Below are 18,169 nucleotides of genomic sequence, written 5' to 3' on the forward strand. Positions count from 1 at the left end.
ATAAGTGCTCACCGGGCAGCCAAGCAGCCATCAGGAGTGAACCGAACCAGATGGCTGGAGTCCTTCTCCCAGCCTCCAGCCCCAGAATGGGGAACGCTGGTGTGTCAAAACCCCATTCCTCACTCTGCTTGCTCATAAATCTTAACATAACAAAGCAGAAATAAAACTGATGAAAGACGAGCAGCAGAAAATAGTCTGCAGGGAGAGAGAGCATGCAGCGCTGCAGCACTTCCTGGAAATCACATGAGTTTAATGAGAGTACAGGAGAGTAACTGAGTACAATTCCTCTTTGTGATGGAGGTGATTTTCTTCTTTATATTGTGTCAGATGAAGTCTGACAGGTTTTCTTCAATTCATTTGATTTGATTTGATGATGAGATGAGATAACCTTTATTTGTCAGTTGCAGGTCTTTTGCCCACAACTGAGATGACAGACCTTGCCGACCGTACATACAATACACAAACATCACATTGGGGGACAGATCAGGCCAGGTAGCGAGGAAAAAAAACATAGAAATGTGTAACACAAAAGGATAATACAGGAATGCACAGATATCAACACATCATAGCACAATAAACACAGACAAGCAACATGGGAAAGAGTTCCAGTGTGTACATCTGATCTGGGACCGCTGCAATCTTCGACTGCGGCTCCAACTGACCCGATGTCCACATCAGAGGGGAGGTAAGCGTTGGAGGTGGCGTTGGATCCGGGGTAGGGAGGGTGACGCGTCAGTGAGTGCTTATCAGTATCAGTATATGTATGTGTGTGCGTGTCCATAGTTCAGCTGAGACAGTGTCCTTCGCCCTGCCAGGCTAAGTAAACAGTCTTCCAGCCAACCCAGGTGGCCTTGCATGGAATGGGAAGGAACAGACTAAACACAGTCGTTATCAGGGTGTTGTTGTTCGGCTCCAGCCTTGAGCCCACGGCTGGCGCCGAGAGGGTAGCCGGATTATGATAGTAATTTTTCTTTCGCAACAACTCATGAGAATTTCAAAGCTGTTCTTTGAAACAGACTGAGAGTGTGTTCCAGGGAAAGTAATACAAAAAACACGAGACTAGACAAGGACATAAGCAGGGAAGATAAGGGAGAGGAGAAAAAGTGCGTCCGCCTCCTCCGAGAGCCAAAAGAAGTTTGTTCATTTGTTTTCACAGATGAAACCAGTCAACAGTAAATCAGATGTTAACTCCACATAACCTTCATCTGTAAGCAGTAACCGCTTCCTGTTGTGTGTGTGTACTTGTGAAACAGCACTGGATCAATGCATATAACTGATGTGCACATGTCCAACAGAAGAAGGTCGTCATCGTCTGTCCTGCTCCTTATTCTGTCATTATTGCTCCCAGAAATGTGTTATTATTTCAAACATGTGAAGCTGAACTCTGACACATAACATCAAACAGCTCAGCCAACCAGTCTCACATTTAAATGTAATGCAGCTCTTTGAGTGTTTGAACCTGCTGTTGTGTTGCTTTTGTGTGCTGGTGTCACAGATGGCTGCTGCTGCCGTGACAACAAACACACAACCACTGTCATGTTGTCTGTCTGTGTGTTAGCAGTGTAGACCTTTGTTGTTAGGGCCAAAGGTCAAAGTTGACTTTCAAAATTAATGTAAAGAAACCATGTGGAGTTTAATATCTGATATGAAAGGACACAAAGAGAGCTGAACAACACACAGTTTATTTTTTCAATACGACATCACAATGACGCTATAAAGTGTCACAAAATCACACACTGCATGAAAACATCTTAAAATCTGAAGTTTTTACAGATTATAGAAGCCAAAGATTTCCAGTTCTGCTCCAATCATGTGGGTAAAGATAATAAATACAAAGGTCAAAGGTCAGGGTCACACGAATGAGGACAAAGCTTTAGTTTCCATCTCCAAACATTAAAGCAATATATTAGTCATTGGAGGAAATGAACACTTTCTTTGTTTGAGCTTTTTAAAATATTGTTTTTTCAGTGCAACATTATGTGACTTCACACTGACACAAAGATGAATATACTGCACTAGATTTACATATTAACACTGCTGACATCAGCACATGATCTATAAAACCTGATGATGTCATCAGGCTGACGTCAGCATGATGTCGCAAACACATGATAAAACATGTTTTAGTAGAGCCCTCTTGTTCTCTCCTGTAGTCTGAGTGTAGCCATTACAACAGTGAGACAGCACTGCCACCATGAGGTCAAACTGGAGCATTGCAGGTAATAGGGAAAAGGAAAACACACAAACCTCTATTTCTGATGTGTTTGACTGGAGGTTGTTGATGATTTCACAACATTGTATGTGATGACACTGGTGATGTCATCTTCTCCATCTGCTGAAATGAGTTGAAGTAAACACTTTTATGATTTAAGAATCTAAATAGACCAAATTATGACCACAGAATGGAAACAAAATACCACAATGAATAAGAATGAATATGTAAAAACCTTCAAGTTTCCTGTAAACACATAGTCTCACCAGTAGAACCAGTAACACCAGTAGAACCACAACATAGACTGACCCAATGGGCAACAGCACAGAGAGAAGAACAATGGTGTGTTTGTCTAAAATAAAGCAAAACAGTCATTAAGTTGTCGTCACATTGTGAATGTTGAAACCTGCGGAAACACAGACAGGTGAGTGTGTCACCTGTGACAGTGATCCAGCTGTTAGTGAAGGGAGGGGCTGTGTGTCTGTGAAGTTGTGTCTCAGCTGTAGGAGCCAAACATGACATGATGGTATCCATATTGTTGCAAATGACGATCTGATTATATATTAATTTTAATATTGATTTCTTTTGAGAACCAGTGTGAGTCTGTTTCTATTTTCAGTGACTAACAGAAAGCATGAGTTTAAGCCTGAGTGTAACTGTGATCAGATGAAGTGTGAGGTTGTGAGAAAGTCTCTGACTGCATTCATAGATGTGTCCTTTCAGCTGCTCGCTCTGATCCAACCTTTGGTCTCTAAGAAGAGGCTTCAGGGAGATGTTTGCTACGTTGGACTGTAGGACCATCAGAAATGTGTGCAGTAACAAAACAGGCAGCACTGAAAGCAGCTCTAAGTGTTTGTGTTGTTCAATGATTTGTGCACAACAACAAAAATGGGACCTCTCTCATCCATCAGTCACCATGTGGACATTTTTCTGACACACTTTGAAGCTGATGGACGTTTTGTGTCTGCACTAAGTACGTTTTCACCAGCTATGGCACCGGCAGGATTCACTTTCACAGACTCACAACCACCAGCTCCACCCCTCCCCCTCCAGCTGTAGGCTTTAACATTGAGTTTCCCCACACATGTTTACAGACGAGTTAGAGAGCAAGAGAAGAAGAGACGGATTCATACATGTCTTTGTTTCTGCTCTAACCTTACCCAAACAATGCTGCTCTACAACTCTAGACCAGCGGTCCCCAACCCCCGGGCCTCGGACCAGTACCAGTCCGTGAGTCGTTTGGTACCGGGCCGCGAGAGTTGAGGCTAGGTGTGAAATGTATAGTTTTCAGGGTTTTTATCGGTTTCCAGCGTTATTTTGTTATCATTTTTATCGTTTACTCGGTTTTCCTTGGTCTTTTCACGTGTGCTATGAATAAATTTTCTTTTTTTCGGTACCGGTACTAGTTTTATTTTGTTGTATTTATCCGCGTCACCTTAAAGGCCGGTCCGTGAAAATATTGTCGGGCATAAACCGGTCCGTGGCGCAAAAAAGGTTGGGGACCGCTGCTCTAGACTACCAGCCACAAAGACAACAGCTGGAGAAACATCTGTCTACCTCTGACATCCACCAGCTCATCAATACAACAAACAAACATCAACAACCAGGAAGCAGCTTCACCTCTGATCACACACACTCAACTCTACTCTCTCACCTGGAGGAACAAGTAGTAAGATGATGCTGATGAGCTCCCATGAGTCTCTTCCCATGTAGACATGACATTCGTATGTTCCAGCATCATTAATCGTCACATCCTTCAGAATCAAAGACACGTCTCCATCCTTCATCTGTCTGTCCTGCAGATCCACCCGGTTCTTAAAAGATGGATGCTGATCATCTGTTTCAAATCGCTCATCCTTGTACAAAAGCACATATTCATCTCTCAGGTCAGCTCTGCTCCATTTTACAACACTGAAGGGATTATTATTTAGAGCTCGACATGTCAGAGTGACGTCCTGTCCAGACTCAGCTGTGATGTTTTTCTGCTCTGAAAGAGGAAACAACACAGAGCAGAGAGGTTAAAGGTCAAAGTACAATTATGATCGGAATGACTGACTTCAAATATTTTGTTTATTTCCTTTGACATTTGAGTTTTTAGTCATGTTGGATTTAATGAACCTCTGAACATCCAGCAGGTCACCAGTGACCCACTGAGGGGGAATTTTAGCCTCATGCTAAACATGCAAAGTGTCAGAAACTACAAGATGTTAGCTTCCACAGAACAACAACATGTGCTGATAATAAGTGAACATAATGTGTGAGAGAAAGCAAGTGTCCACCCAGCCTCGTGTCTCCTTCACACACACAGACAAACTGAATCCAGATGAAAATAATCCTCCTGTACTTCTTGTTATCTCAGAGAGAAACTCAGTTTAGTTCAATCTCACCTGCAGAGACGAAGACAAGGACAAACAGCAAAGTGCAGCAGAGCAGCGCAGTGCCAGCAGTCATCTCTGTGTCAGTATTTGTGCTGATCTCACTCTTAGTTTGTTCTAAATGTCTGAGTCTGTCTGAGTTTTCAGTCAATAACAGAGCCTGACTTTAAATACTGACTACATCATATTACATTTAAGCTTGAAATAAAGCTGAAAGTCTGCTTTGAAGAACAGATCTGACTTTCAGCGGCTCACTCGACTCTGCAGTTTGTGGTGCATTCAAGAACCTCGGAGACCTCGCCCTCGGTTTGATTAAGCAATAGGCCCACGTGACCTGGTGATGGTCACAGTGTAACAGCTGCCTGCTCAGTGTAACCAAACATCGTGGTGTTATTTGTGTCTGATCTGTGATGAAGCTTCTGCTGTGGATATGTGATAAACATCAGGAGGCAGGTTCACTATAACCAAACCTCCAGACTCACAGTAAACATCATGGCAGTGTTATAAGATACAGCATCCACAGTGTAGAACAAACCTGATGACACCAACTAGAAAACTGAAAAACCAACCAGACATCAGGCTGACGTTGTCATGACGTCACAAAGACGTAATAAAATATCTGCGTTTTCGTGATGCTCTCACTTGTTGTTTCCTGTATAACAGTGAGACAGCACTGCCACCATTAGCTCAAACTGGAGCATCGCAGTTAATAATTCTCAGCCTGAACACTGTTGGAACATCAGACCTCCTCGCACTTTGGACTCATGGTTATTCTGAATGTTTGTAGTTTCACTTTGATTCTGTTATGTTCTTCTCTCTGTGGTGATCCTTTGGTTTTCTTGGTGTTTCTGTGCCTCCATGTCTGTGTTTGCTTCAGTGTTTCCTCTGTGTGACTTATGGAAGAAGCTTGATCTGTGTTTGGTGTTTCACTGACTGAACAGACAGCCTCAGGATTCGTAACACTGACAGCAAACACACGGGCAGGAAACTCAGGCTAAACTACATCAGCAGCAACAAATGAGAACAATGTGAAGCTGTTGTGTCTCAGAAGATCCTCGTCTGTGCTTTCATGTGCTCTCCTTGGATTATTGACTGTTATCAGTTTTCTTGTTTGACTAAAAAAAAATCTATTAATTCTGTCCAAAATGTTGCTGCGATGTTTTTAACTCACTGTCATGAATCTTTCAAAGCTTCTGCTTTGGCTCCCTGTCAGCTTCAGACTCCAGTTTAACGTCTTGGTTCTTATATTTATGGTCTTGTTTGTGTCATGTGTTCATTTTGATTTTTGCTGCTGGCTTTTTTTAAATTACTCATGTAATTTAAAAAGTAAAAAATGACAGATTTCAGACCCTGAAGAAGTCACATGATCACAGAGTCATCAGCATATTTATGTAAAATCCTGATCTTGTTGTACAAAAGAAATAATGATGAAATCACAGCGCTTTGAGGAATCAGAGGGAGATTCATCTTCACATTACACAACAGTAACATTTGAATCACAATTCAAAACAGTGTCACGTAAACTGTGTCAGACCTCTTTGCAGAGCCCCTTAAAGCCCTGCTGCTCAGTGCTCATGGCTTTTTGTTAATCTTGGTCAGTTTAGTCAAATCTGACCGGTGTCTGCACGTTCTGGAGTTACATGGAAGTCCAGAATCCAGCAGCTTGTGTCGTGTTCTCACTGAAGAAGTGAGAAAATTCAGAGCTCAGGTGAACAGATTCAACTTTTGGACACATCTATATGTGTTTTGTGGACTTGGAGAAGACGTTTGATTGATCATGTCCCTTTGGGTGTTCTATGGGAGGTGCTTCGGGAGTATGAGGTGTCTGGCTCATTGCTATGTTCGATCCTTATACAACAAGCTATACAAGAGCTAGGGCTGTATAAGACAGACTCATTCCCTAAGGGCTGTTCTTTTCACTAGTTCTCTTCATTATTTTTATGGACAGAATTCCTAGCCATTTCTGCCAAGTGGCAGAAGGCTTCCACTCGAGTGGTCTTAGAATTTTTTCTCTGCTTTTTGCAAATGATGGGGTTCTGTTGGCTTCATAAGATGTTGGTCTCCAGCTCACTCCACCAAATATGTGAATTGGCCATGGTCCTCAGCCAGAAAAGGGTGAAGAGCCCACTTCAGGTCAGGGATGAGTTACTCACCCAAGTCTTGTTCATAAGAAAGGGTAGAAGTGAGCGCGAGACAGATTGGTGCTGTGGTTTCAGTGATGTGGATGCTTGGTTTAAGCAACTAACAAGGATGTCTCCTGGGTGAGGTGTCTCCTGGGAACACCTTACTGGTCCCAGGCTGTTCCATCCACAACCCAGACCCTGATAAGCGAAAGAAAATGGATGGATGGATTGATGGAAAAATAAATAAATAACCTTCCCTTCTATCTGGTGACAAGTGTATATTTTTTATTTCTTTTGTGATTTTTGGATTTTACTTTTCTTTTCTTGGACTAAATTCAATTTTTAGATTTGGATGTTTTTGACTTCTTTTTTTTAAACCTCTACCGTCCTGCATCTGAGGCCTATGTTTCACAAATCAATGCAACAAATCTTTCCTCATGCAAAACATCAATGGTTTTTGGCTTTGTCCCAAGATAAAGAGCAGTTGTACCTGGGCCTCCTTGTTCTGTTTGTCCATAACAGACATCGTCATCTCTCACTGCTGGGTAGACCACAGCTGTATCAGTCTCTGCAAGGTAAACCACATAAAATTACCACAGCAACAGCACTGTTACAGTGGCTTGCAAAAGTATTCGGCCCCCTTGAGCTTTTCCACATTTTGTCACATTACAGCCACAAACATGAATCAATCTTATTGGAATTCCACGTGAAAGACCAACACAAAGTGGTGTACACGTGAGAAGTGGAACGAAAATCATTCATGATTCCAAACATTTTTTAAAAATAAATAACTGAAAAGTGGGATGTGCGTAATTATTCAGCCCCCTGAGTCAATACTTTGTAGAACCGCGTTTTGCTGCAATTACAGCTGCCAGTCTTTTAGGGTATGTCTCTACCAGCTTTGCACATCTAGAGACTGAAATCTTGCCCATTCTTCTTTGCAAAACAGCTCCAGCTCAGTCAGATAAGATGGACAGCGTTTGTGACCAGCAGTTCTCAGATCTTGCCAGAACGTTCTCAATTGTGGCTCCGATGCTTAGGAATAACCTTCCCCTCCACATTAGACAAGCATCATCAGTGCAGGTCTTTAAGTCCAGATTGAAAATCTATTTTTATTCACTGGCTTTTAACTCTGACACATTTCTTATTAATTTTATTGTATTTTTAATAATTCTATTGTATTTTTAATTTAGCTAGTTGTTTTGATCTGTGTTGTTCAGCACTTTGGTCTGCCTGGTGTGTTCTTAAATTGCTATACAAATAAACAATGCTGATAATAATGATCATAAATATATTTTATTTTTATTACTTATTCTTATTACTTATAACACCAGGAGTAAATAATAAGGAGAGGACTCTGGATAAGAATCATGATGCAAACTTGTGGCCATAGTATATACAGTATTCTGGAGAAGGTATAAAATGCCACTGTATGTACATGTGTGTGCTAAAGCTAATGTGCCAGAACAAGGGCGTAGATTTGGTTTTGGCATTGGTGGGGACGGATGATTCAACCGCCGAACTCTGCCCTGATTCTTTTTTTCCCCCTTTTTGTCTTTGCTTCTTGATAAAAAAAAAGGAGAAATATACTTGCCTACATATGCTATTCTACATGCTTTTAAACCATTTAAAATCACAATTCATATTTTTACATTTGAATTATATAATGTTAAATTACTATTAAACAAATGACTGACTAAGTATTTTAGAGTTTAGTTTACTTCAGCCATAATCCATATAAATCAGGTATCATACAAACATAAAAATAGCTTCAGATACAGTCATGGCAATAAAAGAATATGACTTTAAGGACTTAACAACATTACTTCAGTTATACTACACCAACATCTCTGACACATTAGCACTAAGGGAACACTGAATGACCTGGTGGTTTTTGTCCATAAAACTACTCATCTAAGATTACCACAAAGTAAAAGATCTCTCAGCAAAATTATGCAACATTTTAGGCACAATTGCCCCGATCAAGTCAGTGAGCTGAGATTTTCTATTCTAAACATGAACTACTGTTACAGCAACAGACATGGACTACTGGTGTCCCACACAACAACTCAATGTCCACTATGTGAAGCAGCCAAACACATGCCTTCTCCTCTCGTAAGTAGTAGTAAGTAAGTAAGTAAGTTTATTTATTAAGCGCTTTTCATAGACAGGTAGTCACAAAGCGCTGCACACAGAGATTAAAATAAACAGTACGATAAATAGCAAAATGCACAATATAGAGTTTAAATGTAAATTAAAAATATAAAAATGTAAAAAGCATTGGTCAACAGAAAGCTTGTTTAAACAGTAAAGTTTTTAACTGTTTTTTAAAGGATTCCACAGAGTCAACCAAACGTAGTTGTAGAGGTAGACTGTTCCACAGCCTTGGTGCCACAGACTGAAAGGCTCTGTCCCCTTTCGTCTTCAGACGTGTTCTGGGAGCAACCAACAAACTCTGAGTCTGTGAGCGGAGACAGCGAGCAGTAGTGTATTTTGTGAGAAGCTTGGATAAATAATCTGGGGCTTGGCCATTTAGTGCTCTGTACGTTAAAACAATAATTTTAAAACGAATTCTAAAATCTATTGGGAGCCAATGTAAAGAACATAAAATAGGAGTGATGTGAGCTCGCTTGCTAGAGCGAGTTAGTAGTCTGGCTGCTGCGTTTTGTATAGGTTGGAGGCGAGAAAGAGATGATTTATCCAAGCTGGTAAACAGGGAATTACAATAATCTAAACGCGATGACACAAATGCATGGACAATTTTTTCCAGTTCACTGAGATAAACTGCTGGCATATTGGTTTTACATCTATACTGTCCAGTCTCTCCTGGTGGACATACAGCAGCATTGTTTAATCTCATTCGAGTCATTGTTGACCTTAGTCATGTTTTTAGTCTTCTGAGGGCACTGAAGCTTCTTTCAGCCTCAGTACATGCATTTTATCCTCAGATTAAAAGTATTATTATTATGTGCTTGATGTGCCTCACCTTTGGCTCTTCCCCTCTGACTGCACTAGGACATATTGCCACCTGATAAAATAACACATTGATTCGTGCCATATAAAAAGTGAGACGTGTCAATTCAGATTCTTTGTCAAACATACACTAATGAAACAATTTACATCAGCAGCCTAACAATTGTTATGATAATAAATACTAGTCAATCTATAGCACCAACTCATCAGTCAGTCACCTGTGACCTCGCCTCCTCACCTCTGTCCGAGCTACAAAATGGCAGAGCTGCCTCTGTCACCTGATGAATAACAGTGAGACATTCCACATACATGCAGTCACACATGTGCTTCAAATACAGTCATGAACCAACAAGTCATCATCCAATTTCACCTGTGATCTTGTGTCACTGTTACTCTCTGAGCTTTGTGTTGGTTCTTCTGTCACCTGACAAATAGGACGGACATGACAATAAGAATAAAATGTGGAGCTGCTTCAGTGTTTCTGTCACTTCGTGCAGATCTTGACTCATCAGTAATGTTTGTAGGCTGAGTGCATTTTTAAAACAATTTGTGCAAACTGCACTACAAGGTGGATATTTGCAAAATCATGACTACCTCATGATATTTGTCTCAAAAATGAACACTATGAATATGTCAGTGCCATTAGGATGAAATTATTGTGTCACCAACATTTTAACGTTAGACATATAATTTTAACAGCCTCTGTAAACTAATATCCTGGCTTACTCGAGGCTGCTGTTTTCTCTGACAGCTTCAATCAAAATTAGAAATGCTACTCTGAGACTGAGAGAACTAATAGTGCTGCCTGTCGTGCAGTTAGTTTCCAAAACACGTTATGCTAAAACTAAACAGAGCTCCCTGTAAGGCACAGCCAATCACATTGGCCATATTTGTCACATGACGTAGGACTCCAGTAGAGAACGTAATTCAACTCTTTCTGCACCGCTGAGTGAATGAGACGTTGACAGATCGTTTTTTCTTTCTATTGAGTTTGATTTCTTTACTCGCAGAGATCAAATTATTGGTGGGGACAATTTAATAATCGCTGAATATTGGTGGGGACATGTCCCTTCTGTCCATGCCAAATCTACGCCCTTGGTTATAACAGAAAACCTGTCACTCGCTCTGCCTCTCTATCTTTCACTCACACAGACACACCACCGCCATCAACTTTGCTAAATTGCTAATGAAAAACACTGATCAGGCAGCTGTGATTGAGCAGCAATGTCTATCCAACTATTTTCACGGTTGTTGTGGTCGTGATTATTTTGTGAGGCCACATCGAAAAAGCTCGGATGAGCTTTCCAAAGTTCTACAAGTGCCTCCATCGCTTGTGTCCCGGTCTCAAGCTGCACTGCCGTGCTGCTCCGTCTTTTTCCACCGACATTTATGTGTTTGCGCGTGCGCAGTGTGAGAAGCTGCGGACGCGCAAATGGGCCAAAAATCGCACAGTGTAAGCCCAGCATTAAGGAGATAACACATATCCACAGCAGAAGCTTCATCACAGATCAGACACAAATAACGCCACGATGTTTGGTTACACTGAGCTGGCAGTTGTTACACTGTGACCGTCACCGGGTCACGTGGGCCTGTTAGTTCACCAAACAGCTGAGATTTCCGAGGTTCTTGAATGCACCACAAACAGCGCAAAGTCGAGTGAGCCGCTGAAAGTCAGATCTGTTCTTCAAAGCAGACTTTCAGCTTTATTTCAAGCTTAAATGTAATCTGATGTAGTCAGTATTTAAAGTCAGGCTCTCTTATTCACTGAAAACAGCGAGAGACTCAGACATTTAGAACAAACTAAGAGTCGGATCAGCACAAATACTAACACAGAGATGGCTGCTGGCACTGCGCTGCTCTGCTCCACTTTGCTGTTTGTCCTTGTCTTCGTCTCTGCAGGTGAGATTGAACTAAACTGAGTTTCTCTCTGAGATAACAAGAAGTACAGGAGGATTATTTTCATCTGGATTCAGTTTGTCTGTGTGTGAAGGAGACACCAGGCACGAACTTTAAACTCAGCTTTAGACTCAGGTTGTTTGTTAGTCATTGACAATACCAACAAACGCAGACATTTATAACAATCTCAGTGTCGGAGCAGCAGAAGTTAACACGCTTACAATCTGTAACATGTGTACTGCTCTGCTTAACTTTCCCATTTCAGCCTTTTCATAAGATTTAGATGTTAGAAAGCAGTGTAGAACTGGATCAGCAGCTCCTGTGGAAGACTGTACTTCCCCAGTTGTCTCAGGAAGTACATCTTCTGCTGGGTCTTTTTGAGGATAGTTGGTCTCCCACCTCAGGTCATAGGAGATGGTGGTAAGAACTTGAAGATCTCCACAGTTGACACAGGGCTGTCTGATATGGTGAGGGGGAGCAGTGTTGAGGGATGTCTCCTGAAGTCCACTGTCATCTCTACAGTCTTAAGCGTGTTCAGCTCCAGATTGTGCTGACTGCACCAGAGTACCAGCCGCTCAACTTCCTGCCGGTATGCAGACTCATCACCATCTTGAATGAGGCCAATGACAGTGGTGTCATCTGCAAACTTTAGGAGTTTAACATCTGAGTTCTTGGAGGTGCAGTCGTTAGTGTAGAGGGAGAACAGTAGTGGTGAGAGGACACATCCTTGAGGGGCACCAATACTGAGGGACCGAGTTTCAGAGGTGATCTCCCCCAGCCTCACTTGCTGCTTCCTGTCTGTCAGGAAGCTGGTGATCCACTGACAGGTAGCTGGTGACACGCTGAGCTGGGAGAGTTTGGAGGAGAGAAGTTCAGGCACGTTGGTGTTAAAAGCCGAACTAAAGTCCACAAACAGGACCCTGGCATAAGTTCCCGAGTGGTTTAGGCGTTGCAACATGTAATGCAGCCCCATGTTCACTACATCATCCACCGACCTGTTTGCCCAGTAGGCAAACTGCAGAGGGTCCAACTGGTGGCCTGTAATGTCCTTCAGATGGGCTAACATCAGATGTTCAAAGGATTTCATGACCACGTACATCAACGCGACAGGTCTATAATTATTCAGTCCTGTAATGGTAGGTTTCTTGGGGACCGGGATGATGGTGGAGGGTTTGAAGCAGGAGGGAACTTCACACATCTCCAGGGATCTGTTGAAGATGTGGGTAAAAATGGGAGCCAGCTGCTCAGCACAGGTTTTGAGGCAGGAGGGTGAAACACAGTCTGGTCCGTGGCTTTCCTAGGCTTCTGTTTCTGAAACAATCAGCTCACATCCTGAGTGTATATTCTGAGTTTTAGGGGGCAGGAAAGGGGGGTGAGAGGTGTGATGAAGGTCATTGAGTCAGGATTGGGGAGGGTGATGGTGGTTAGATGGTATTAACTAACAGATAATTTTTGTATTGGTCCAGCTTGTATGTGTAGGACATACAAGGCTGGGTATATCTGGGTATACTTAATATCTGTTATCCACCTGTGACAGACACAAAGAAGTGTAATGTGTGTGTCAGTGTGATGTGTTGTAGTTTCAGGAGTCAGTATACAGCTACAACACATTATGTTCACTTATTATCAGCACATGTTGTTGTTCTGTGGAAGCTAACATCTTGTAGTTTCTGACACTTTGCATGTTTAGCATGAGGCTAAAATTCCCCCTCAGTGGGTCACTGGTGACCTGCTGGATGTTCAGAGGTTCATTAAATCCAACATGACTAAAAACTCAAATGTCAAAGGAAATAAACAAAATATTTAAAGTCAATCATTCTGGTCATAATTGTACTTTGACCTTTAACCTCTCTGCTCTGTGTTGTTTCTTCTTTCAGACCATAAATTCATTACAGCTGAGTCTGGACAGGACGTCACTATGACATGTCGAGCTCCAATTAACAAGATCAAAGTTGTAAAGTGGAGCAGAGCTGACCTGGAAGATGAATATGTGCTTTTGTACATGAATCAGCACTTTTTTCCAGAAAACCAGCATCCATCTTTTAAGAACCGGGTGGATCTGCAGGAAAGACTTATGAAGGATGGAGACGTGTCTTTGATTCTGAAGGATGTGACGATTAATGATGAAGGAGCATACGTGTGTCGTGTCAGCGTGGAAGAAAAACACTCATGGAAACTCAGCATCATCTACCTTCGTGTTGTTCCTCCAGGTGAGTGAGTAGAGTTGTGTGTGTGTGTGATCAGAGGTGAAGCTGCTTCCTGGTTGTTGATGTGTGTTTGTTGTATGGATGAGCTGGTGGATGTCAGAGGTAGACAGATGTTTCTCCAGCTGTTGTCTTTGTGGCTGGTAGTCTAGAGTTGTAGAGCAGCACTGTTTGGGTAAGGTTAGAGCAGAAACAAAGACATTTATGAATCCGTCTCTTCTTCTCTTGCTCTCTAACTCGTCTGTAAACATGTGTGGGGAAACTCAATGTTAAAGCCTACAGCTGGAGGGGGAGGGGAGGGGTGGAGCTGGTGGTTGTGAGTCTGTGAAAGTGAATCCTGCCGGTGCCATAGCTGGTGAAAACGTACTTAGTGCAGACACAAAACGTCCATCAGCTTCAAAGTGTGTCAGAAAAATGTCCACATGGTGACTGATGGATGAGAGAGGTCCCATTTTTCTTGTTGTGCACAAATCATTGAACAACACAAACACTTAGAGCTGCTTTCAGTGCTGCCTGTTTTGTTACTGCACACATTTCTGATGGTCCTACAGTCCAACGTAGCAAACATCTCCCTGAAGCCTCTTCCTTAGAGACCAAAGGTTGGATCAGAGCGAGCAGCTGAAAGGACACATCTATGAATGCAGTCAGAGACTTTCTCACAACCTCACACTTCATCTGATCACATTTAGACTCAGCTTTAGAGTCAGGCTGTAGTCACTGAGATTACAGACTCACACATTTTTAATAAGCTAAGTAGTTTCAGAAGTCAGTATACAGCTACAAAGCTTTTTGTTCAGTGTATACAAACAGCTACAGAAAAGGCAGCATGCAGCATGCAGAGAGTCACAGTGTCTTATTCAGTAAAAGAATTGGATGTTACAATCCCTGATAATGCATTGCTTCAAATGGAGAAAGTCTGGAGGGATGGCTGCTATGAGGAAACGTGGACCAGAAACTCTCCCAGCGGGACACACCGTTGTGTGCCTCACCTTCACAGGGTGTTTTAGTATTTTATCACAAGCTACTCTGCTATTTTTCCTTTTACCTTCCTTGGTTAGATTCAGGGATTAGAAATCTGACCTAGATTATAATATTAAAATTTTAGGACACATCAGCAGTAGTGAACCTTAGATTCATCCGGTGTTTGGGCTATTATCACTAGACACCCTCATCCCAGGTGGCCCTGCCTGGGTTGACTTCTGAGGACCTGGTTGTGTCTCCATGTGTATCTGCCTTGAGTAAGGCTAGTCCTACAACCAACAGAGATGTGCTTGAGTGTTGCTGGGACTGTAAACAGGGAGCAAGCTGGGTTATTTCCAACACACAACTACAGATTTATGGGGGAAGGCAGCACATCATATGTGGCTCGGATGATGAAACTTAGCCTATTAGCCTCCATTCCCCAGATTTCTTCCAGATTCATCCTGGACCCTGCTTGGCCAACGCTACAGCTCTGGCATATCTGGCTGTTTCCTCCTGTTGACACACCTCCTCCACCACCATTTTTCGACGTTCAGTTACAGATGCCTCTTGCTAGAGAGATGTTACTGCTCCAAGAATCTGAATATTGTCCAATCTGGTAGTGAGAATGTCCATATTAATGTTCTTGATGTTGCTGAACGAGATGAGATGGGTTGGCTTGGTAAAAGAGCAGCAGAGAGTGAGATTAAATGAAAGGAGGAAATGGTCAGTTATGGGAATTTCATCAGCAGAAAGATTCGAGGGAGTAAGACCAGAACAGCAAATTAAGTCCAAGGTGTGCCCTTTAAAGTGAGTGGGAAAGTCGATAAACTGTTTGAATTCAAAGCCTTCAAGACAGGAGTAAAAGTCAACATCAACATTCACTGGCAGGACTTTCAAGTTCTGGTGAAAAATTATCGCAAGACCACCCCCACGACTTGAGCAGTGAGGTTTAGAGAAGTAAACAAACCCCGGAGGAGTAGATTCATCTAGCTGAGAAAAGTCATCAGGTTGTTGCCAGGTTTCAGTTAAACAGAAAAAGTCAAACTTACAGTCAGAGAGGAGGTCTTGGATGAAAGGTCCCTTATTGGTCAGTGAACGTATGCTTAGAAGACCAGGATGCCCACATGACCAACTCCATGCCATGATAAATGCCAGAGCGGAAATCATGCAGCCTGCCATAACTCCAGTTCCCAGAAGTTTTCTTCATTCTTTCTTGGCAGCATGAATCTGGCGCCAGATGACACTGGCATGCTCCAGACTTTCCGAAAAACCCAAGGTGCCGGCCCTCTGCACTGATGTGTCAACATAGTCATTTCTTTGCAAGAAAGTAGATAGTCTTTGGGCCAAGACACTGAAGAAGATATTTTCCTCCATGTTCAGCAGGCTAATCTGGCAAAGCCGGTTTGATGTCACTTTCATTTTCATGGAAAATGTAGTTGTGTTTTTTTTTTTTTTTTTTACTTTCGGGGCCTCATAAGCCTATACTAGTGTTTAGCCTATACAAGTCATGTTTGACTTGATTCTTTTCTGTATAGTTACTGGGATGCTTAGAAATCAAATTACACTGCTGGAAATAGTTTATTTTGATGCACATGTTGATTTATTTACTTTTTGCTGCAAATTTGCATTATGATATTTATTTTTGTTCTTCCTCCAGTATATAAAAATTGGTGTATCTCAAAAATAAAACTATGAAGACACTCAAAATAAATTTCTTGTGGTTAGAAACTATTTTGTGCAACTTCTTTATGCTAACAGTTTTGAGGGATAAATCTCTTAAATTTCTCTAACTAGAAATATATGTTAAAAAACTAAAATGATTTTCAATTTTTTGTAGTTTATTGCACTTTTTTGCAATTTATGTAGTTACTATGGACTTAATGCATACATATTATTAAAATGTGGGCTTTAAAATGCTCCCAGAATGTGGGGGCGATCGTGGCTCAAGAGTTGGGAGTTTGCCTTGTAATCAGAAGGTTGCCGGTTCGAGCCCCGGCTTGGACAGTCTCGGTCGTTGTGTCCTTGGGCAAGACACTTCACCCATTGGTCAGAGGGCCCGGTGGCGCCAGTGTCCGGCAGCCTCACCTCTGTCACACCCCAGAGTGGCTGTGGCTACAATGTAGCTGCCATCACCAGTGTGTGAATGGGTGGATGACAGGTTGTGTAAAGCACTTTGGGGTTCTTAGGGACTAGAAAAGCACTATACAAATACAGGCCATTTAGAATGCCAGTACAGTGTGTAATCATATAAAGATAAGCTCTGGGCGACTTGGTTCTATGGTAGATCTTAAATGTCTATGTGTTTTTGTAGAAAAGGGTCAGTTCTTTCTTCTTACATTGCTGTCTTAGGTGCTCTGATCTTCGCAACTTAATAAGCTGTTGCTTTATTTCCTCCTGCAGGGCAGGAAGTTCCTCCCTTTCTGTCTCATAGGCCATCCTCCACTGTTTCCTCAGTTGTCTTCTCTCTTTCACTAACCTGTCAATTTCCCGCTGTCTCCTAGACTTTACCTGGTTTAAAGGGCCTTTCTGCTGCCTCTATGTCTTTTTCTTTCCCCAAATCTCTCAGCACCATAGCTGCAGATGATGGTTCCCAGGTTCTCCAACTCCCTTTCTCTCGAGTCAATGGTTTCCCACTCTCTCTTCTCACTGGATCTGGGCAACAGAATCTGAGCTTTCCTACCTTCCATTGTCCTTTCTTTTGCTGGTAGTGACTGGCTGGATTCAGTGTTGGAAGATTCTGTCAGCTGTTTCTGGATGGGCTCTGGAATGTAACATGGTGTTGACTGTGGCTGGCTTAAATCTATAGGGAAATGTGTTGCAAGCTGTTGGTGGCTAAACTCCATGCTAGTGATATTAATTGGGCCTGATATTGGCTGTGATGGGGTAGGCTCTATACTGGGAATTGCTACTGGCTGAATTTGACTGAGCTCCAATCTGGAGACTATGGGATGGTCTGTACGACACTGAACTTTCTTTGGGGGTACTGGGAGTTCCCCTGCCTCTGGGCGTCAATCAACTGATTTTACTTACTTCTTAAAAAGTATTGGTCAATGTGAGGCCCCTTTCTCAGCTCGCTGGGGCACCTCTTCCTGCCTTGGTGGATTTTTAGGCCCATGTCAGTTGTTTGTTTTGACCAGCCACAGATGCAGTTCTGCAGCTTGTTTTCTACCAGCACTGGCAGTCCATCATTTGCATAATATAATATAGGGCTTTGGAGTTGATGTCACGCTGCAATGCATTGTGGGAGCACGGCACCATTTTCGGGGTCTATGAATGAAAAAACAAACACACTGTGTTGGAACGACGATTACAAGATGCTTAAAAGCAGCTCAAAAGAGAATGGACTGTATAGAGACCGATTTCGTTCAGAGGCGAAGCGGCGGTACTTGCAGAAAATAGCTGCATTGGAAATGTGGACCCGTA

General features: G+C 42.3%; 2 protein-coding genes across 2 annotated transcripts in view; one reads left to right on the plus strand and one right to left on the minus strand.

The window, feature by feature from the left end:
- LOC146389750 (neural cell adhesion molecule 2-like) overlaps positions 1-18,169 on the plus strand; it is a 631,716-nt gene that overhangs the window by 435,960 nt on the left and 177,587 nt on the right. Inside the window, exon 4 of the mRNA XM_084919639.1 lies at positions 13,457-13,789. Within this exon, the coding sequence (XP_084775765.1) occupies positions 13,457-13,789 (333 nt within the window). The remainder of the gene's footprint in view (positions 1-13,456; positions 13,790-18,169) is intronic.
- LOC146389765 (butyrophilin subfamily 1 member A1-like) lies at positions 3,226-4,823 on the minus strand. The gene is made up of 2 exons (XM_084913839.1): positions 4,600-4,823; positions 3,226-4,199 (listed from the first exon to the last, which is right to left on the minus strand). The coding sequence occupies exons 1-2, from the start codon at positions 4,661-4,663 to the stop codon at positions 3,829-3,831; spliced, it is 435 nt and encodes a 144-aa protein (XP_084769965.1). The 5' UTR covers positions 4,664-4,823; the 3' UTR covers positions 3,226-3,828.

The sequence above is a fragment of the Perissodus microlepis genome, chromosome 3 (genome assembly GCF_051167445.1).
Source record: "Perissodus microlepis isolate ML-2025 ecotype Zambia chromosome 3, ASM5116744v1, whole genome shotgun sequence".
Taxonomy (NCBI): domain Eukaryota; kingdom Metazoa; phylum Chordata; class Actinopteri; order Cichliformes; family Cichlidae; genus Perissodus; species Perissodus microlepis.

What these genes read in the sequence shown, in the direction of transcription:
- LOC146389765 (XM_084913839.1), bottom strand. Translation starts at nt 4,663, where the DNA reads ATGACTGCTGGCACTGCGCTGCTCTGCTGCACTTTGCTGTTTGTCCTT. An exon ending in CCTTGTCTTCGTCTCTGCAG is followed by an intron (nt 4,200 to 4,599) that starts GTGAGATTGAAC and finishes TTCCTCTTTCAG; the next exon opens with AGCAGAAAAACATCACAGCT.